This window comes from Heloderma suspectum, chromosome 12 (genome assembly GCF_057233095.1).
Source record: "Heloderma suspectum isolate Gila_16-S chromosome 12, 16-S_ref, whole genome shotgun sequence".
In the NCBI taxonomy this organism is placed as follows: Eukaryota; Metazoa; Chordata; class Lepidosauria; order Squamata; family Helodermatidae; genus Heloderma; species Heloderma suspectum.
In genome coordinates this window covers 4,456,616-4,478,478 of record NC_139469.1, presented here as the reverse complement: position 1 = coordinate 4,478,478, position 21,863 = coordinate 4,456,616, and the positions used below count along the sequence as shown (strand labels likewise).

The 21,863-nt window shown below is 49.4% G+C and overlaps 1 protein-coding gene across 1 annotated transcript in view; it reads left to right on the top strand.

Moving 5' to 3' along the window:
• Positions 1-6,380: 6,380 nt before the first annotated feature.
• MYO15A (myosin XVA) overlaps positions 6,381-21,863 on the top strand; it is a 118,472-nt gene continuing 102,989 nt past the window's right edge. Inside the window, exons 1-10 of the mRNA XM_084819182.1 lie at positions 6,381-8,313; positions 8,623-8,767; positions 9,233-10,592; positions 15,253-15,411; positions 16,622-16,704; positions 17,043-17,106; positions 18,251-18,360; positions 18,884-18,958; positions 20,598-20,688; positions 20,932-20,937. Of these exons, the coding sequence (XP_084675308.1) occupies positions 6,381-8,313; positions 8,623-8,767; positions 9,233-10,592; positions 15,253-15,411; positions 16,622-16,704; positions 17,043-17,106; positions 18,251-18,360; positions 18,884-18,958; positions 20,598-20,688; positions 20,932-20,937 (4,026 nt within the window). The remainder of the gene's footprint in view (positions 8,314-8,622; positions 8,768-9,232; positions 10,593-15,252; positions 15,412-16,621; positions 16,705-17,042; positions 17,107-18,250; positions 18,361-18,883; positions 18,959-20,597; positions 20,689-20,931; positions 20,938-21,863) is intronic.

Here is a 21,863-nt window from a genome sequence, read left to right as displayed (position 1 = left end):
AGGCTTTAGCGTAGTCAGTGAAGCAGAAATAGATGTTTTTCTGGAATTCTCTTGCTTTCTTCATGATCCAGCGAACGTTGGCGATTTGATCTCTAGTTCCTCTGCCTCTCTGAAACCCAGCTTGTACTTCCGGTAGTTCTCGGTTCGCATACTGCTGAAGCCTAGCTTGTAGGATTTTGAGCATCACCTTGCTGGCATGTGAAATGAGCGCAATTGTACGGTGGTTTGAACACTCTTTGGCGTTGCTCTTCTTTGGAATTGGAATGTAAACTGACCTTTTCCAGTCTTGTGGCCACTGTTGAGTGTTCCAAATTTGTTGGCATATTGAGTGCAGCACTTTAACAGCATCATCTTTTAGGATTTTAAATAGCTCAGCTGGAATACTATCATCTCCGCTAGCTTTGTTGTTAGTAATGCTTCCTAAGGCCCACTTGACTTCACTCTCGAGGATGTCTGGCTCAAGTTCAGTGGCTGCACTATCATGGCTATCAGGGGCATTAAGATCTTTCCTGTATAGTTCTTCTCTGTATTCTTTCCACCTCTTATTAATCTCATTCTGTTAGGTCCCTGCATTCTTTGTCCTTTATCATGCCCGTCTTAGCACAAAACGTTCCCTTGATAGCTCCGATTTTCTTGAAGAGATCTCTAGTTTTTCCCATTCTGTTATTTCCCTCGATTTCTTTGCATTGTTCATTTAAGAAGGCCTTCTTGTCTCTCCTTGCTGTTCTCTGGAACTCTGCATTCAGTTGGATATATCTTCCCCTTTCTCCCTTGCTTTTTGCTTCCCTTCTTTCCTCAGCTACTTATAAAGCCTCATCAGACAGCCATTTTGCTTTCTTGCATTTCTTTTTCTTTGGGATGGATTTAGTTGCTGCCTCCTGAACAGTGTTACGGACCTCCGTCCATAGTTCCTCAGGCACTCTGTCTATCAGGTCTAATCCCTTAAATCTATTCCTCACCTCCACTATATATTCATCAGGGATATGATTTAGGTCATACCTGAATGGTTTAGTGGTTTTCCCGACGTTCTTCAATTTAAGCCGAACTTTTGCAAGAAGCAGCTCATGATCTGAGCCACAGTCAGCTCCAGGTCTTGTTTTGACTGACTGTATGGAGCTTCTCCATCTTTGGCTGCAAAGGACATAATCAATCTGATTTCGATATTGACCATCTGGTGACGTCCATGTGTAGAGTCGCCTCTTGTGCTGTTGGAAAAGAGTGTTTGCTATGATCAGCGTGTTCTCGTGGCAAAACTCTATTCGCCTTTGTCCTGCTTCATTTTGTACACCAAGGCCATGCTTGCCTGTTATCCCGGTGATTTCTTGACTTCCTGCTTTAGCATTCCAATCCCCTGTGATGAAGAGGACATCTTTTTTTTGGTGTTAGTTCTAGAAGGTGTTGTAGGTCTTCATAGAACCAATCAACCTCAGCTTCTTCGGCCTCAGTGGTTGGGGCATAGACTTGAATTACTGTGATGTTGAATGGTTTGCCTTGGATTTGTACTGAGATCATTCTATCGTTTTTGAGATTGTGTCCCGGTACTGCTTTTCCCACCCTTTTGTTGACTATGAGTGCTACTCCATTTCTTCTAAGGGATTCTTGCCCACAGTAGTAGATATAATGGTCACCTGAATTAAATTCGCCCATGCCTGTCCATTTGAGTTCGCTGATTCCCAAGATGTCGATGTTCAGTCTTGCCATCTCATGTTTGACCACCTCCAGCTTACCTTGATTCATTGACCTTACATTCCAGGTTCCTAAACAATATTGTTCTATGCAGCATCGGACTTTCTTTTCACCACCAGACACATCCATAGCTGAGTGTCCTTTCGGCTTTGGCCCAGCCACTTCACTCTTTCTGGCGCTACTTGGAAATTCCCTCTTCTCTTCCCCAGTAGCATATTGGACACCTTCCGACCTGAGGGGCTCATCTTCCGGCGTCATCTCTTTTAGCCTTGTGATACGTTCCATGGGGTTTTCTTGGCAAGAAAACTGGAGTGGGTTGCCATGTCCTTCTCCAGTGGACCACATTTTGTCAGAACTCTCCGCCATGACCTGTACGTCTTGGGTGGCCCTGCACAGCATAGCTTATGGCTTCATTGAGTTACGCAAGCCCCTTCGCCACAACAAGGCAGTGATCCATGAAGGGGCTTTAGGGTTTACCAACTTTTGAAAAAAAAAAGATGCATTTTTGCTTCAAACATTATGCTTCAGTGGGTACACCTGAGTCTGTAATGTTAAATGCTTCACCTTTAATTCTCAACTTCAGCGACCCCTAAACTGCCTTTCCTTGCATTCATTCTTTGTTTTCCTTCCCTGTCCTTCCCTCCCTCCCCCATTGTTTCCCCATTGTTGTCAAAATTTGGATTGGAAGCGCCTTGGGGCAGAGATCTGTGTAGTGTATATATGATACTCCATAAAGCACCATGTGTGATGTACCCACCAGTATTCTGCAGATGAAGCCACAGACATGCCTGTAGCACTTTAATTTTCATCCCAAGAATCATTGCCACACATGCGTACATACACACACACAATTACATGTTGTTATACGTTCTGCTCTGCTCGCAGGATTGGTTTTTACTCTGCTATAGCCTATCCACCATTGATTTCAAAGCCAAGAGGGTGGGAGGTTTTTTTCAGGTTAAAATATATGTGAAGAATGTAATCTGAAAAGAAGTTATCAACGGTGCCAAACAGACCTTGGCAGCCACATAATGGCAAGGGGCACGCTGCATGGCACCTGCGTGGTCATGCGCATGCACGCACTAGGGACAAGATGCAGCCAGCCCCATATTTAATTACAAATTCTAGAAAGGAGGGTGGGGTGGCTAAACTCTGAAGAATGACAACTCTAAGAACCCAAGGCCAAACCAGTTGTGATGTTAAATGCGTCTTCTCATTTCGTGTGCATGTTCTTTAAAAAACATGCAATTAGCCGCTGCTGGGTGGGGCTGATAATTATCTGAGTCATAGCAGGCATGGAGTTCGAGTTTCACCCTCCCCTCCCCTGCTTAGCACCAACGGAAGCCCCCCCCCCCCCGCAATACCAACTTTCTTAAAATAAAATGCGCACTCTCAGTGCCAAAACACATTTAACGTTGCATCTAGTTTGGTCTTCGCGCTAAGAAAATGTTAACAAGGCACACGCGTCCTCCCAGATGGGGACAACATGCACATAAATTTGCCAGCACGGCACCGGGGATAGCAGAAGAGGATTGGGGGGGGTACACATGTGGCTGACCCCTGAAATAGAGGGAGCGATCTTCCAGGGTCAGGGAACAGAATAGATGCTTTTATTCTTTACATCAGCCTTCCTAGCTTGGCGCCCTCCAGATGTGATGGACTATAAGTTGGTCATGCTGTTGGTCATGCTGGCTGAGGATGATGGGAGTTGTAGCCCAACACATCCAGAGGGGCCCAGGTTGGTTGGGGCATGCTGCTTTACATCTGCTGAGTCGTTGTTGTTTTCCTTCTACTGTTGCGTTGCAGTTTTGGGGGCAGAGGATTCACCTTTCCACAGCCTTCCTGATGAGGCATGACAAAGGAGGCTAGCCGCAGTTGCGAAAGGGCCGCACGCTTCCCTTCACCTGCTGCGGTGTGTAATTGCACCCACCTTCCTTCATTGTATCTTGCAGCAGAGTCACGCCCTTCTTGGTTTCCTTCCCGGGCGCCTCGCTGCTCTAATATGTCTCCAGAGGTGCTCTGAGGAGGAGATAAGGTGTCAGCTGGCAGGGGCTTCCTCCTGTGAAAGAACCGTGTTAGGCTGCAGTTGCAAAAACTATATGTTTCTGTCTGCGCGCACGCGTTTAAAGGAACCAAAAATGATGGTTTTGGGCAAACCAAAAATTTGCCATCCTTTAACACGGAGGTTGGCAGAAGGTAGATCTCCAGAGGTTGGGGACTTCAGCGCCCAGAAGCACCTGCCAGCATGGTCAGGAATCCTGGGAGTTGAAGTCTAAAACACTTGGAGATCCACTTCCTGCCCATCGCTGCCCAAATACGGCTGTGTTTTCCAGAATCTGAATGGGAATCCAAATGAATAATAATCTGAATGAATAATCTGAATGAATTATTCATTCAGAATCTGAATAATAATAATAATAATAATTATTATTATTATTATTACATTTATATCCCACCTTTTTTCCTCTTGCAAGGAATTCAAGACAGCTCACATAGCCCTCCTCCTCTCCATATTATCCTCACAACAACCCTGCAAGGTAGGTTAGGCTGAGAGTCTGTGACTGGCCCAAAGTCACCCAGGGAACTTCATGGCCAAGGGGGGACTAGAACCCAGGTGTCCTCAGTCCCAGTCCAACACTCTAGCTGCTACACCACATTATATGAGCAGTTCCTCTCACTACAAATAAAGGGCATGGCTCCGTCATTGTTCCTCTACTAAATTTGTGTTTAGGCTTAGTACTACGGACAGTTACTCAGTATTCCAGTTTTGGGAGGCTTCAGCTTCTTTAGTTTGAGACGTCCACAAGAACATCCATAAGAACATGAGAAGAGCCCTGCTGGATCAGACCAAGTCCATCTAGTCCAGCATTCAGTTCCCACAGGGCCCGCCAGCTGCCCACGGGAGACCCACAAGCAGGACACGAGGGCCACAGCACCCTCCTGATACCTCCCTCAGAAGCCCTGCTTTGGGTTCTGTTGCTGCTTGAGACACAGGGCAGAGGTGTGTGTCTCAGACTGGGACTAGGGTTTACCGAGGACTGTCCTCTCGTTGAAGGCCTCTGTCAGGAGCGCCCTAGCTGCCTCTTGCAGTCCCCACCAATAGCCAACTCAGGGCACAGACGACGAGGAATTCTTTCCGAGACTTTATTCCCTTATTACTTTATGACTCTTTCAGAATGCTAATCGCTAGCGCCAACGCAAGGAACAGCACTGGGAAAAGATAGCAGAGTAGCCTAAGCTCCAGGTAAGGCAGTTGGTCCCCATTTGAAGGAGAATCACAGGAAGACCCTGAATTTATGGGCTAGGGAGAGATCCTCCCTCTTTCCCTTGGGTCCTCAGGATGCGACCGTTGCTTGCGCGCCAAACGAGCGCTACGCCTCCTTTCTGCGCCCTCCATCGCTCGTCGCTCCCTGCGTCTGCGCCGAGCATCCAGCAAGCCCCCCTCCTGCACTCTCTTGCTGCCAGGGTCAATATCTATCCCAGGAATGCTGGCAGGAGGAATCTCTGCCAGCTGCTGTGCTTGTGAGAGATGAGCGAGCTCCTCTCCCACGGATTGCTGTTCCTCCTCAGAATCACAACTGCTCTGGGGCTGTACGGGCTCAGTTTCCACCCTGACAGCCTCCTCTGTTTGAAGGGTTGTCCAGTCCAAGGCCAGTTTAAAGATAAAGAGCCCCGAGAACAGGAGAGCAGCAAGAGTTCCACCTGCACTTAGCACACTGTTAGCAGCAGGCACACAGGTTGCCTGGCCAAGGTCTTCCCCACTCTGGCGAGATGTATTGTATTTCCATTTAAATTATAGTAATTATTTCTCAATTTGCATCTCTACATAAAAATCAGCATAAGCAAATTTTAAGCACAGCTGTGCCCCCCTTTATCCTCTTTTTTTGGTGATGCGACAGGGGCCACCGTAGATGCGGCCTTTTGGAGCGACGACTTCTTGGCTGTACTTTGGCGGGGCTGAGGAAATAAAAATAGCAGGAGTTGGAGGGCCAGCAGTTTCCGAGTTTTCTTTCGCTGTCTTCCTCACTCGCTTCCTTTAAACCATGACTTCTTCTTTGGAAGAGTCTCCCTGTGGAGATGGAGCAGCCCACTTACATTATTCATATGGACGTGAGCCCAGGAGATATGGTTACACTTCAGCTTCACAGTCAGTGACTATACCTTGACTTCTTAACTCCCGGCACCCTGCGGAAAACACACCAGAGAGGAATGGAAAAGCAGCTGACCGGCAGAACGTTACGGAACCCTGAAGGGAAGGGAGGACTATTCCACAAGATGAATCTCAGAAACGAGGTCTGCTGTGGCCAGCTCCTGCATTAGTTCTCAACTTTCTTGGAAAAGTTAATGAGGTTAACAGCACACCAACTGAAGCAAAGTGGAGATGTATGGATACCTGCAGAAACCTCTCAACCCACTCAAAAGGTAAATCACACAAAGCCTGTTCTCTCTATGTAGTTCTGAAACTGGTTACCAGTTAAGAGGGCAACTGAAGTGGGAAAATATGTTCCCGATTCTGCTACAAAGATATTGAAGTTGGCTTTCAGATTGGAAGAGGTGGCCCAAGGCCTCGCTGCTTCTTTGGGGGAAGGGTTCTCCGCCTCATGGATGCTGTTGTCAACCTCTGCCTGAGGGCGAACTCAGTGGCAAAGTGGCAGAAACGAAGCAGAGAATGAGACTCCTCCACCACCAAGAAAATGGCTAAGAAAGGGAAAGATGAGGGCAAAGGCGGAAAGGGGAAGGATGCCAAAAAGGGCAAGAAGGAGGCTGTCAGTGAGTCTGAAGATGTGTCAGATGCTGAGCTGACCAAAGGCAGCACCGAGGAAAGTGAGATGGTGGAGGAAGAGGAAGAGAGTGAGGAAGACCCAAAGAAGAAGAAAGGGAAGGACAAGAAAGGGGCAGCCAAAGGTGTCAAGAAAGGCGCCAAGGGAAAGAAAGAGGTACCAGAAGGGGAGGAGGAAGATGTTTCTGCCAAAAAGAAGCGGCAGCTCAAAGGTGCCTCCAAGCTGGTCATGGGCCTGGCAACTGATGATGCCAAGAAGAAGAAAGGGGCCAAGAAGGAGCATGCCAAAGCCCAGCTGAAAGGGGCCACGAAGGCCATGGCCATGGCCAAGAAAGAGGCAGCCGCCCCGCCCAAGAAGAAGCGGAGCTTGAAGAGCACGTCCAAGCTCTTCATGGGCTTCAAAGGGGTGGGCCCAAAGCAAAGTCCCAAAAAGAGCCGGTTCAAAAACACCTCCCGCTTCTTCTGGGGGCTGAAGACACAGAGCACCAAGAAGAAGAAAAAGAAGAAGAACAAGGGGGTACTCAAGTCTACTTCCAACCTCATGATGCGCTTCAAAGAGCTTGGGAAGAAGAAAAAGAAAGAACCGACACCAGGCAGCGGTACTAAGAAGCCGTCGTTCATGCTGATACGACTGGGCGGCAGGAAAGCGGAAGACAACCGAAGCAAAGGGGGAGGGGGGTTCTTTGGCAGCCTGTTCCAGAGAAAGAAGGCAAATGAAAACTTCAAGCCCCGGGCCCAGATTGTCAGCAAAGTTGCTGCCGCCACCAGTTGGCTGACCAAGAGATTCCTGTCCAAATGTGGCAGGTACGCCTATGATGAAAGGGTGACTGATGAATCCTGGCTCTCCAGGATTGGAGCCAAGAAATTGCCCTTCCCTTCGGAAGATGAGGTTCTGAGGCACCGAGCTAATATGAAAAGGATCCCCGGAGGAGGCAACACCCTCTACGGCCAAACCCAGGAAGACTTTGGCTACTGGGACAACTTGGATTCTGCTGCACCACACGATTACTATGATGACTACCCAGAGGACAGTTACTACGACCCTCAGACCTCTTCCCAGTGTGGCTATTCCAACTACGATGACCAGAATTATGGCAGAAACCCCGTGGATGGAGAGTATGGGCCAGAAGAAGAACCAGTGGGCTACTATGAGCAAGACCAGCATGATTACCACAATTACAGTGATGACGATTATGAGCCCTCTGCCCCTTACTCACCCTACGAAACTTACGATGACTTCCAGAGTGATTGTGGAGAGCCCGTGGGGCCGCACGCACTCCATTACGCAGAGGCGGCAGGGGCGGGCCATCCCGACGATGGTGACGTCTACGCTCAGCATGAAGTCAGCTACAGCGAGCAGGAATGGCCGCCTCAGACACAGTCTGCGTACAACCCTTACGCCTACTCGTTGGATGACATTGCGGAGCTGGACGAGGCAGAAGGAGCAGACAAAGAGCTGGGCGGTTATCCCTCCGCTTCATCTCGCTCTCCCTTTTTGGAGCAGCAAGGTCTGGGAGAAAATTTGCCTTCTCAGCTGCCGTTAAACAGGAAGTTCCGGCTTTTTCCCAGGCCCCAGGTGAAGCTGTTTGGCAAAGACAAGATTGACATCTCCCTCCCTCCTTCACCACACATTTCGCTGGCCTGTTTGGATCCGGAGGAGGAGGAGGAGGAGGAGGAGGAATCTGAACCCTTAACTTCTCCTTTTGCCCAGTTTGATGGACAGGATCTGCAACCTCCTAGGTCACCAGGGACCTTCTCAAAGCTGTTGCCTGGTTTTATTAGCAGGCTTCAAACCCCTTGCTCCCCAAACCCAAGCAGAAGGAATTTTGGTCCTGGCCCAGGTCTGAGTAAGCCTGCCTTCTCCCCAAGGGAATGCGGAAGCCCTCTGGGGCAGTTCCTCCAAAAGTCCCTCTCCCAACCCAAACCCATACTAAAGCACCGTGGGGACGGGGGAATGAACCGGCCTCCCACACCCTCTCCAATTAGGAGAGCCCTGTCTTCGCCATTTGGAGGACACAGGCCTATGGGGCCACCTTCTCTTCAGCAAGCAAGGAGGCACTTTGAAATGCCTGCTTCAGCCTCTTCTCCGAAATCTATGAGGCAGTTCGGGGCTCCAGGGAAGCGCAATACCACTCTCCCTTCTTCCCATCCTGCAGCAAAACTACGAGATGCTCTTCAGGAAGAGCTGCTCAACACGCTTCCATTTATGGGGTCGTCTTCCTACAAAAAGCCACACCAAGGCCTTGGCCTGCCTGTGAGGAAATCCAGCCAAACAACCATGAACGACAACAACACCCAAAGGTATATGTCACCTCAACTTTCCCAAAGACATAACTCATCCTCTTCTCTAAGATCATTTGGCTCAAACAGGCTGCAAACAGACTTTCACATGCCTGAGGCAAATTATCCTTTTCAGCACTCACCCAGTGGCCACATGTCCTCACAAGGGTGGTCCACAATCGGACATGAAAGCCCTTCTCTCAAGGGGAGTAGCCCACTTTCTCCCAGGGCTCCTGCTCCTTTCAAGAGAATAGTTTCACCACCAGCCAATGAAAACCCTGTTCCATCATGGGGGCAAAGGCCAGCCACCATGGGGAACCCATCTGAAGATGCCACTTTCCGACCACCTTCTTCTCCTCGGCCAACAGCACGCAATCCTTTTGCAAGTCAGCGCAACCCATCCTCCTCTAGTTTAGGATCAGTCAGTAGCCTAAGAACAGATGTCCCTTTTAGTCGTTCATCATTTCATGTTTCCCGTAAATCCAGCTCTTTTGAGTTCCAAGACTCTTCTCTGAGTAGGACCCCTGCAAGATTTGTCTCTATGGGATTCTATAATCCCACCACTGGCAGTCGGGAATCCCCTCCATGCTGTCAACCATCCCTCAGGCATTTTGGATCAGCTCCGATCCCAGATCCCATGCAGCTGTCAAGGAGAATGGGTCATTCATCTGTGGAAGCTCAAGGGCAGCTTCCCCAGGCTTGGAACAGGCAGACGGAGCCCCCAACCAAAGCAGTGAAACCATTAATGAGAGACCAGTTCATGAGGCAGTTCGGCCACCAGTCCCCAGTATTATCTGCCAGGAGCACCCCTCACATGTTGACCCGGCAAGGGAGCCGTAGGGTCACCATCCGAGAGTCGCCCGCAGACTCATCTCCTCACACCCAGCCTCTCATCGATGACGATGGGTTGGCGGAAGCACAGTGGTTGCAACAGAGGAGGTGGGATTGCGCTTCTGGAAATGGAATGCCAGCACCCTGGAATCCGTCACCCAAGGTGGGAGCTACTGGAAGTCTGAGAAGTGTTTCAAGTTTGCCTCAGACCCCAACTCCAAGCACCCGGAAGGCCTTCATCCAGCGCATCGGTCAGCCTCTAGCTGGGATGGCACAGGCTGCTCCCTCCGCCAGACGTCCCCTTGCGGAAACTTTGGGCAATCCGGAAGATGAGAATTCATACCTGGCACAGTTTGGTCAGGCGCCCAGAACATCACCAATATTTTCCAGGCACCTCTTTTCACAGGACCCTCCTTCTGCTGCTCCATCGCTGAAGGAAATGGGAGAGCTGGCCTACTCTCGGTCACCCACGCCGAAACTGGGGCACAAATTCACAGGTGGAAATTTGTCCTATGCCATTTCTGGTGGTGGTCCTGGGCACTTGGGAAGGCCCAATCTCAGTCCCTTGTCCCAGAGAGCAGCTTCGTCCAAAGGGAACCATGCCATGGGAAGAGGGAACCCCTCCTTGGCAGGTTCCTCATCCTTTCAAGATCAGTATAACAGACCGAGAAGACCAGGCTCTTCCCGTTTGCCTGCTGAGATGCTAGAACCTGACATGGAAGATGGAATGGGCAGATATGCGGTTGTAATGCCCCAAGTCCAGCGGATGGGTTCTTCCTTCAGAAGGAGGTCCCGTATGCAAAAGCAGCCCTGGTCCGACTATCACACTGTCAACGTTCATGAGGTGCCAAATAAGTGGGCTTCGGAGAAGCTCTTCCAGAACCCTCCTGCAGAGAGTTTCAACCGACGAGCATCTCGCCGAGGTGGAAGAGGCAGCGTGTTATGGTACCTGACACGTGGAACATCCACGCACAACAAGGAATATGGTGACACAAACAAGAGTTGGCAGTCTAAGGTAATTCAAGGAGTGCCAGTCAATTTGATGAAGGCGGGAGGGCCAGGGCAGGGCAAGGCAGGGCAGGGTACCAGTCTGGGAACCAATTAGGCAGAAGGAGGAACCACTTGGTTCTGCTTTCAAAGAGGTTCCATCAAATTGAATTTCTCAGCCCAGATTTTCTTGAACATCTGGATCATATTCATCCACTAGGCCAGCGGTGTTGCACCTCTGTCAGCCTGAAGGCCAAATTCCATTTGGGAGAAGCTCTCGGGGGGTGCATTCCAGGGGTGGGTGGGGCCAAAGGCACAAGGGGCGTGGCCAAAACTACCGACATATTTTCGCTTAAAGCTCTTACTGCTAGTAACTCAGCCGAAGGAGAAGCATTTCCACCTTTGGGAATGGGGGGAAAACTGCACCAAAGCCAGGAAACCATCAAATGAGGGGCCAGAGAAAGGGGGCAGGACCATCTGGGAAATCCCAGAGGATGGGATTGGTACCCTCGGAGGGCTAGATTTGTTCCCCGTCCTGCTTTCAGCATTCCTGCGCCAGGCCTTGCTACGCATGTACCAAGATCTATGGTGTATCCACATGGCAAAGTGGGCCAGTCACATCATTGACTTGTGCTGTGTGGTTGAGGGGACTTTGTATGTACACAACGCAGCCTCGTGTCTCCTGGGGATCGCTTAGGCAATTGTAGACTTTGGCACATACGTGGATGTTTCCTGCGCATCATGTAGCAATATTGGGTGATAATGGGCTACCGCCAGAGGCCTCTGTGGTGAAGCATGGTGACATTACAGAACCCACTGGGACAGGTTCTGCGACCCACATTGCAGAGCCTACGAACAGTAACCCCGGAGTCTCGCTTCACCAGAAGCCCTTTCCCTGGACAGCTTTTCCTAATGTGGACCAGGAAACCTGGTTAGGGTGACGTTAGGGTAGGCGCCAACAGCTCCGGAAGGCAAGGACAATGGCTTGTTGGTTTGTTTCTATACCACCCAATAGCCGAAGCTCTCTAGATGTTTCACAAAAATTAAAATCACGAAGTGCAGCATAAAACGAAATAAAATATGAAAGCTTAAAACCACAATATAACAGTACAACCAGAATAAAACCTAGCAGCAATGCAGAGATTTAAAATACAGATTTAAAACACCAGAGCTAGAAGACTAGAGTGCTAAAATGCTGGGTGAATAAAAAGTTCTTCACCTGGCACCGGAAGGAGTACCACATAGGCACCAGGTGAACCTCTCCAGGGAGCTCATTCCACAGCTGGGGTGCTACAGCAGAAAAGGCCCTCCTCCTGGTAGCCACTTGCCTCACTTCTTTTTGCAGGGGCTCACGGAGAAGGACCCGTGAGGATGATCTTAGGGTCCAGGCAGGCACATATGGGAGTTTGAACTAGATGCACTTATTCCATGTTCTCTGTTTCACTGAGGAATTAATGTAGGACTGGGTGACTGTCTTTGGTCACAGGACTCTCTCTCTCTCACACACACACACCATGCTTGGTGGTATATAAATCTATTTAAAAATAATACACACACACCCCACATTTGCACGCACACAGAGAGAGAATTAGGCTGGGAAAAAGCCTTTCACGGGAGACAAAGGAAGCCTTTCTTCAGCCCTAATTGCAGCACAAGAAGACCATTGGGGATGGGGTGGGGATGTTGCAGCGTACGGGGAGAAGAGGATGAATGGGAAATCATCGTTATCGGCTGACTTTCCTTTGGAGGGGAGCCATCTCAGCCCTAGCTGTCTCCAGCCGGAATGAGTCTGCAGTGATCATTGTCTCCGCTAAAGACTGAAGGAGACCAGCAGAGTTTCCCCACCCGACCCCAGCAGTCCTATCCCATAATTATATAATCTTGAACATTCAAAGATGGAAACAGGCACACACTTGTAACAACAGCATGGATCACTGCCCGAGATGTGTCCTCCCCCCGCCCCCTGCCCCCGCATTACACATCACTGAAGACTGATCCACTTGCTGCATTAATTCACTCTGCAGCAGCCTGCTCTCCACTGCTTTCAAAAGCCAAGCAGTTGGTTTGATCTTTGGAGCAAAGGTATAGCTGGGAAACATAATTTTCCTACAATAGGTTGTCCACAGTTGTCAAAATATACTTCACCAGCTCCAGTGTATGAAATGTAGGGATGTCTGTCGCTGGGAAATCCTGCCCTTTGGGGGCCTGACGGATCCCCACAACACCCCTTACTCGGCTCACATTTTCGAGCTGAGCCATGGGTTAGTTCCTGAAATCTGGGAACTTTTCATTTTTTATTTGCGCAAATAGCCATCTGTGCAAAAATGGGGCTTTAAATAGTGCAATTTGTGCAAAATTCTGGCTGTAAATGATGTAATTTGCACAAATTCTGGCTGAAACTTGTGCAAATTACACCATTTACAGCCGCAGTTTTGCACAAATTGTGCTATTTATGGCTCCATTTTTGCGCAAATGGCTATTTGAGCAAATAAAAATATGAGAAATCTGTCAGCTGGCCCAACTCGTTGCACGCTGAGTTGGGCCAGATGGCAAAAGACGGAACCGAGTTGGGGGGGGGAGCTGGCGAAAACTCACAGAGCACCACCCTCCAAACTGATTCCTCACACATCCCTAATGAAATGGCAGGCTGCACACTAGACGGGGGTTGATACGTGTGCATTTGTCTGCATGTGCACTAGAGGCAGGATGCAAGAGGGTGCCTCCCCTTCCCACCCTGCTAAAAGAAGCCTGGTGAGGATACGGATCTACAAGAATTTCATTTCACTTTGCTAATAATCTGACCAGGCCCCATTAGCAGTCCCAAATACAAATGTGAACAGGAGCACTTTTTAAAAAAAAAATCTTCACACATTCCTGAATTTGAAATCATGTTCAAACTTTTTTTTTTTTTTTTGCAAATGCACACTTTGAAATGTACATTTCTTAAAAAAAAGAAAACACATTTTCATGCTTTAGTTAGTGGGTGGAAAGTGCACACTTTTGAAAATTATGCACTGAAATTCATACTTTTCCTGTTCAAAATGCACATTTTCCCCATTCAGACAAATAAAAAAAAACAGTTCGCAAATTAAAATGGCGGTGAGGGAACCGAACTTCGAAGTCACGTTTGGAGAATTTCAGCAAGCTCAAACATCCCTGGTTCTCCTAGTGAAGGGAGCGGGAGCCTAAAGAAAGACAACTCTATCAAATCCAGGCTGACAAATTGTTAATAATGCATCCTTAAAAATCAACAGCTAGGAACAAAAGAGGAAAAGTGATTTGCCAGACATAGGGAATGTTCCTAATATTTAAATACAAGCGAGGCCTGTGTCAAGGGCTCCTTGGAGGCCTCTCTCAGTCTAATTCAGTAGCCAGGTCCAGACACAGACAAAGGGATTCTTTTCAAAGCTTTATTCCTCCTTTACAACTTAACAACTCTACTGTTAGCAACTAGATATGAGCAGCACAGTACCTATGCCCTAAGTTGGAACAGTTGGTCCCCGTTTGAAAGGGCATCACTGGCAGACCCTGAACTTATGGGCTAGGGAGAGTCCCTCCCCTTTTCCCTTGGATCCTCTGGGCACAACCGTTGTTTGCGCGCCAACCAGGCGCTACGCCTCCTTTCTGCACCCTCCATTTGGCGCCGCTCTCTGTGTCGGCGACGCGCGTCCATCAAGTCTGCTTCCCGCACTCTGTCACTCCCAGGACTGCTATCTAAGCTAGGAATGCCGGTGGCAGGAATCTCCGTCAGCCGTTGGCCCTGGGAAAGAGGAGCGTGCTCCTCTCCCAGGAGCGGCTCCTCTTCCTCAGAATCAGAACTACTCTGGGATTCTATGGGCTCAGTGTCCACCCTGACATCCTGCAACGAAGTATTGCAGTGTCGAGTGATCCTGTTCAGGGTTCCAGCCAGCCGTGCCCTCTTCCCGGACATTCCATTACATTCCCTCCACCAGTTTTCTGTTCCACTCCCTCCGCGTGGAACGCTGCAACAGTCAGCTATCATTCTTTGCCCACTCAGCAGGCCGACTCCACACTGGGCTCTTTTAGCTTTCCATCTCCAATTCGGGGTTTTCTTCCTAAAGATCTTTGGTACTTCTGCAGAACTTGGGCTTTCCCCGAGACTGCTGATCCCTCCCTCTTGTGCATGGGTGGCACCATTTTGGCTACCTAAGAATAGACCCTCGAAGAATTGGTCCCCCGTACAATCTACAAGATAAGAACATCAGGAGCTGCCTTATGCTGACTCAGACCCTGGGTCCATCTGGTCCAGTAATGCCGACACTGTCTGGCAGCAATGGCTCTCCAGGGTTTCAGGCAGGATTCTTTCCTAGCCCTTCCCGGAGACAATGGGGATTGAACCTGGAATCTTCTGCATGCCAAGCAGGGTCTCTACCCCTGAGCTACGGCCCCTTCTTTAATCAAAGGCATATGTGATACCTCTGATTAAAGAAACAAAACGTGGCACGTGTGCGAAAGGCACTGGCCGGCCACCCCAACAAAAGAGCTGTATGTAAATTTGGGGACCTGATCTCTGACATGGAGCTGGCTTGGAACAGGAGGAGAGTATTAATTAGAGAGAAACTGACTCCCATGGCCTTGAGCAGAGCTGCACTCAAAGCCCAGCCCAGTGTGTGAAGAGCTGATCTTTTGATGAGTATCTGCTTACCGTTCTGCCAGTTCCTTTACAGGCAAACCGACGGCAAGCATCGCCTTGCACCGCTATGCGAGGCTCTCCAAGGCAGAAGGAATCGGGGGAGGTTTATAAAGACAGCCAGTGTGGTGTAATGGTGGAAGTGTTGGACTCGGACTGGGGAGACCTGAGTTCAAATTCTCCTCTCTGCCATGAAGTTTGGTGGGCGACCACGGGCTAGCTGCTACCTCTCAGCCAAGCCAACCTAACAGGGTTGTTGTGAATGGGGTGGGGTGGGAAGGAGAATGATATATGTCTCCCCAAGTTCCTTGGAGGGAGGGTGGGATAAAAATGTAGCCCTCTGGTGGAGGCCGGTGGCTCTGATTTTGGTGGGGCTATGGATGCTTTCTGGGTCTCAGGCAGAAACAGGCAGAACTTTAAAGGAGCTACCCAAAGTGCTGAACCCTACCCCCAAAAGGACTCAGCACCTTGGATAGCTCTCTTAGAGTTCTGGCTGGTTATGACTGAAACCCAGAACAGATGCACAGCCCCGCTGAAATCGCAACGACCAGCCTCCACTGAATCACACAAATACTGTTTGCTGTTTCAGTCTGCATCTAGTCTGCATCTGGTCTGTAGGTGGGGGACTCACATAATCCAATATGCATAGAATTTATAGTTATTGCAGCCTTCCCCACCTGGTGCCCTCCAGACGTTTTGGACTTCAACACCCATCAGCCACTGCCAGCATGGCCAGCGGTCAGGAGTTGTAGTCCAAAGCATCGGGAGGGCATCAGTTTGGGGAAGTCTGAATTATAGAGTTGGAAGGACCCTTGGAGGTCATCTAGTCCAGCCCCGTACTCAGTGTTTGTTTGTTTGTTTATTTATTTATTTCATTTCTATACCGCCCCCAGATTAAAACAAATCCTACACTTAGACAACTAATGTGGGTTGTTTATGGTTTATTGTGCCTGAACAAGCCGTCAGCTGACTTTAAACCTGTGTTTGTAGGTGACTTATGAATCCTGTCTTATTTGGGTGCAAAAAATCACCTGGATTGAGCATCACACAAACGATCCCTTCCTGATTTATTTAGCTGCTTGCACAAACGGGGAAACAAATGGGCTGCATGCACTAGCATGTAGCTCATTCATATCATGGTTTATTAAGCCAGGATTCCTGGCTTATCATTGTGCTTGCATATGGCTGATGTGGTGTTACTTTATTGTTGCGAGCCGGTTTGAGAACTGATGTTCCAATGGGATATAAATAATAACTTAACTAATAAATAAATACAAAGTTAGTCTCCCTGTTGCTGTGCCTCAAGTGAACTCTGTTAGCATCGTTTGTCAAAGCAAGCCCTGATGCTCCAGGAGCATGACTCTGAGCATGCGCTGATCTTCTTGTCTCCTTCTCCGAAAATATAGATGCACTCCATCCACAATTTGCAATCTGCGACCCATTCCGGACAACAAGGAGACAATGGTGTGGAAGACATGACCCAGCTAGAGTAAGTGGCAGTGGTGTGGGGTGATTTGTCATGAATGCCTGAAATCTGTTGATTCCCAACATTCACGTGCAAATGTGGACAAGCCCAGTCAAAGGCTGTGGAGGCCCAGAACCTCCAAGCAGCCTTCCGTAACCCAGTTGGATTGGACTGCAAGTCCCTTCCTTCCCAGCCAGCCTTGCGAACGGAATTGTGGGAATTGTAGTCCAACCCATTTGGGCTGGACTACAACAGCTTGGGGCAACAGCTTGGGGAAGGCTGGTTTATGGCAAAGACTTTTCTTTTCTTATAAAAATCTACAGCCGTATCTCCCTTTTTTCCCTCCTCTGTGTACACTACAGGGATCTCCACGAAAGTGTGGTTCTTCACAACATCAAAAGGAGGTTTGACCGGGGACTAATTTATGTAAGTGTCATAGAATCATAGAATAGTGGGGTTGGAAGAGGCCTATAAGACCATCGAGTCCAACCCCCTGCTCAATGCAGGAATCCAAGTCTGAGCATCCCTGACAGGTGGCTGTCCAGCCTCGTCTTGAATGCCTCCAGTGTGGGAGAGCCCACCGCCTCCCCAGGGAATGGGTTCCATGGTCGTATTGCTCTAAAAGTCAGGACGTTTTTCCTGATGTTCAGCCGGGATCTGGCTTCCTGTCACTTGAGCCCATGATTCCGTGTCCTGCACTCTGGGATGATGGAGGAGAGATCCTGGCCTTCCTCTCTGGGACAACCTTTCGAGTACTTGAAGAGCGCTGTCCTATCTCCCCTCAGTCTTCTCTTCTCAAGGCTCAACGTGCCCAGTTCTTTCAGTCTCTCCTCACAGGGCTTTGTTTCCAGTCCCCTGATCATCCTCACGCCCCTCCTCTGAACCCTCTCCAGTTTGTCTGCATCCTTCTTAACTGCATCCGTTCAGGTTGCAGTAATTTCACTGTTGTTGTTTGTTTCTTTCCAATGCTTATAAATGACTGTTCTGCTAGAAAAGCAGACAGCACATTGTTGCAGATACGTTGTCAGGCTTGGCCCTGAGTTCAAATCCCCACTCAGCTACGAAGCTCACTGGGTGACCTTGGCCAGTGATGGTCTCTCAGCTTAATCTACCTCACGGGGTTGTTTTGATGATAAAACTGGGGTGAGGGGGAGAACCATGAATATCACCTCACACCCCTGAAAGAAAGGCGGAATAAAAATGAAACAATTTATTCCTTTGTTTTGTTTATTTATTAACTAAGAAATATATACATAAATAAAATATGGATAGGGGAAGAAAGGGTTTGGGAGGAGCTCAAGGCAAAGCTCATTCTATCATTCCTTGCTCCAGTAGGTTCTTGCCGTGCTTTTTGCAGGTTGCATATGTAACGCGTGGGACTTACCTGTGAGTAAGCACCTGAGTCTGCCAGTAAGCTCAGGTGCTTATCCACGAGTAACTCTGCTGGTGTGGAGAGTTTCCACTTAACTTGACTGTGCCTGTGGTTCACGCTATATATACGCTGCGGCGCACGCATCCAGACGTCAGACCTTTTTCTCCTTCTCTGATCTTCCCTCCCTCTCTATTCCAGACCTACATAGGTAGCATCTTAGTGTCTGTGAACCCTTACAAAATGTACAACATCTACGGAACAGACCAGGTGCTGCAGTACGAAGGAAAAGCATTGGGGGAGAACCCACCGTAAGTCTCTGCAGCTTACAGGCTGGATCTGGAGGCAAGAGTCTGTGCATTCCTCACTTCCAGAGAAAGAAAGCAAATCTTTGCTTGCTTGCTTGCTTGCTTGCTTTTTTAAAGAGCATGTTCCTAGTCCTCATGCTTGCAAATATATTCTTAAAAATGTTTGTGCTCCCCGAAATCTCAGCTGCCGTGGGATGGCTGAATAACTTAAAAAGTTGGCTGATCCTGAGTCAGAGCCCTGGTCCATGTAACCCAGTATAATCTACTCCGACAGGCAGCGGCTAGGCTTCAGGGCCCTTCTCAGTGGTAGAGAGGGAAATGAAGACCAGCATGATACATGTATTTCCCATATTTCAAGTGGCTGCTTGGCTGTCCCCCAAAAATGCTTCCGCCCATGCACCCACTCCCAGAACACTTTGGTTCCTTCTGTCATTGAAGGCTTGCTGGACTGTTAGCCAGATGGACACCCCGCATTGACGGTGAGCTGGATCCAGTTTTTACAATCCTCTCTTTCTTCCCTGTGCAGGCATTTGTTCGCAATCACAAATATTGCCTACAGCAAGCTGAGAGATGCCAAACTCAATCAGTGTATTATTATCAGGTGAGCTTTCAGTGTCAGTTTTGACTGCATTGGTCACAGGAAAGGTGCATTCTAAGAAGGATTGGTAAACCCACATGAACACACCCTTAGCTTTGCCAGTATTTACAAGACCGGTGAAAGTTTTATAAATGTGTATAAATCACAAAGGTCAGGGTCATAATAATAACTAGAACTGTCTTCCGCCTACAGCTATACAAGAAGCTTATGTTGTCGTTTTTTTGGTTTTAACTGTCAGGGCTTCCCCTAAAGAATCTTGGGATTTGTCGTTTGCTGAGGGTGCTGAGAATTCTCTGTGATGTCCTGCCACAGAATTACTTCCCAAGAAAAGACCGTTAAGGGCACACTGCTATGCATGTTTAGACAGGAAAAAAGGCCTACAACTCCCATCATGCCCTGGCCAGCCATGCTGGGAGTTGTAGGCCTTTTTTCTGTCTAAACATGCACAGGATTGCGCCTTAAATCAGTTTGAGCCTGTAGCATAGATGGAACCAGTGTGGTCTCGTGAACAGAGAACATTCAAACAGCATTGGGTGTCTGGCACAGAAATGTTGGTTCCACTGTATCAGGGGTGTTGAACCTGCTTTAACTCCTCGGGCCAAATCCCATTTCCCAGGAGCTCTCGGTGGGCTGCATTCCAGAGGTGGGCAGAGCAAAATACCAGGACATTTTAGCTTTGAAGCTCTGACTGCCAATACCTCAGCCACAGGACAGGCATTTTAACCTTTAACCCCTGACCTCTTGCACATTGCAAGTGCCATACCCTTCCGTGGATCTTGGACTGGGAATTGCAGTCCAACACATCTGGTGGGTGAACTGCTGTGCACGAATGGCCTCTCAAAATTCTCCAGCCTATTTGTGGGCAGAGAAATTGGGGGCGGGGGGGCAATTTCACCGAATTTCTCCTAGGGGAGGAGAAATCCCCCAACAGTTTCTCACAGATAGGGTTCGCTTTTGGCAGGGGTTGTAGCATAGGCTCTTTCTTTTTTCCTAAGAGTTTTTGGTTTATCGCACTGCTCCTGCAAGTGGCAACAGCATCAACCGTGTTGAGGCTTCCACTTTGGGCGGGCAGAATTTTGAATTTCTTTTGGTGGTATTGTTGAGCTCACCTAATCACTGCGAGGTGGCCGAGGGTGCCGTGTGTGTGTTTTCTCTCTCTAGTACACATCTTTCCATTGCTCTGCAGCCTCCCAGGCCGCCTGCACTTCCTGAACTGAAAAAGCCCCCTGGGAGGACCTGCCTCACGAGGTGTTCCTCAGGATGGCTTTAACTGAAGTGCGGGAAGCCGAGGAGACAACAGGCTGCCAGAGAGAGGACTGTACAATGACAGACAGGACACTCATGTGCACTCCTCAGCCACCTCCTAAGTCAAGTAAACCCAAGAACCCCAAACCCAGCCCGTGAGAATTTCTCCAAAATTTCTCCTCCTCTGAATTTCTTCTCGAAAGCCATTTCTTCTCTATCCAATTGAACGAGAAGGGTCGGGAAAAATGTGGGAGAAATTTTCAGCACAGCACTAGGCGGGTGCCAGTTCAGGGAAGGCTGCTCCAGCCTGTGTCGAGAGCTAGCCTTGTCGAGTTGCTTTGGGAAAGAAACGCGCTTTCTCGTTCTCCTGAAACGCCGCTCCTTTGGTTGCTCCTAGTGGCGAAAGCGGCTCCGGCAAAACGGAGGCCACCAAGCTGATTCTTCGCTACCTGGCCGCGATAAACCAGAAACACTCCGCGACGCAGCAGGTATGGGGGCCCCACTGAGGGTGGCTGGCCCGGTCCAGAGTCTGGGCTGGCTTAGGCCTGGGTCCCGTCACTCACCGAGGCTCTGCTGAATTTGTTGGACGGAGAGCTATAGGGGCGGGCTATGTTGGAACCCTTCCTGAGCCCTTTTAACCCCTGAATTATTGCACATTGCTTCTCAACCCCTGGTGCTGTTCCCTCCGCTGGGCCGTTCTGTCGCTCTGCTTCCCTTGCGCGTTTCCGTAGATCGAGGTACGGAGCAGCCGCGTGCAGTACCGGTGTTTTGGCTTGATTTGATGGAGTGAAACTTTGATGGAGTGGACTAAACTTCATAGCGATTGGTCCATTGGCACAGTTCTCTGGCTTGTCTTAGACCAAGTTCTCTGGCTTCCCCCTGAGCAACTCCACCCTCTCCCTCCCTCTGTGCGTCGATTAGCGACCCCTGGAACAAGTTCTTCCATATTTGGAGAACTGAGAATGAAGAATCAGTTCGGGACATGTCAGAAGGGCGGGCCCCGGCATTCCTGTGTGTGTCCAGGAATGCGTGGCTGGGAGAGCACAGAGGGCCCCAAGGAAAGGGCCCTACCTTTTCTTCCTTGGGACGCCTCCAGACATAGTGTGATAAGGCAGCTGCATGGCTGGTTCCGTCTGTCTTACTCCCCCACTTGTCTTGGTCCAGGTTTCCCGCAGCCTGGTGCCTCCAGATGTGTCCCCATCATTCCCAGCCAGTGATCGGGTGCTGCATACCAGCACATCTGGAGAGCGCCAGCTTGGGGAAGGCTGCCTTGAACCAATGAGGAAGAATGGGCGATGGATGCACACACCCACGCCCCAGATGTGTCTCGTGCAGGGTGCAGATAGTAGACATAAAAGCACACCGAATGAAGGGGGCAGCCCCATTGCTCAGGGGTTAAGCCGCCGCATGTGAGTGAGTCCTTAGCACACTGCCTATGCACAGCCTCCACCTCCACTTGAACGTCCGTGTCAGCTCTGCGGCTGCAACTCCGCTGACTCGGCTCAGACGCACCCAGGTGAGCCTTGAGCAACGCTTTACACCTGCCTGAGACATGGCACCTCTTCTGACTCACCTATTTACTCTCGGGTACTTTCCGTACTAACCCTTTTCTCCAGAATTGTGATCCGTCGCTCAGTTAATTGTTACGGCGCACCCAGACAAC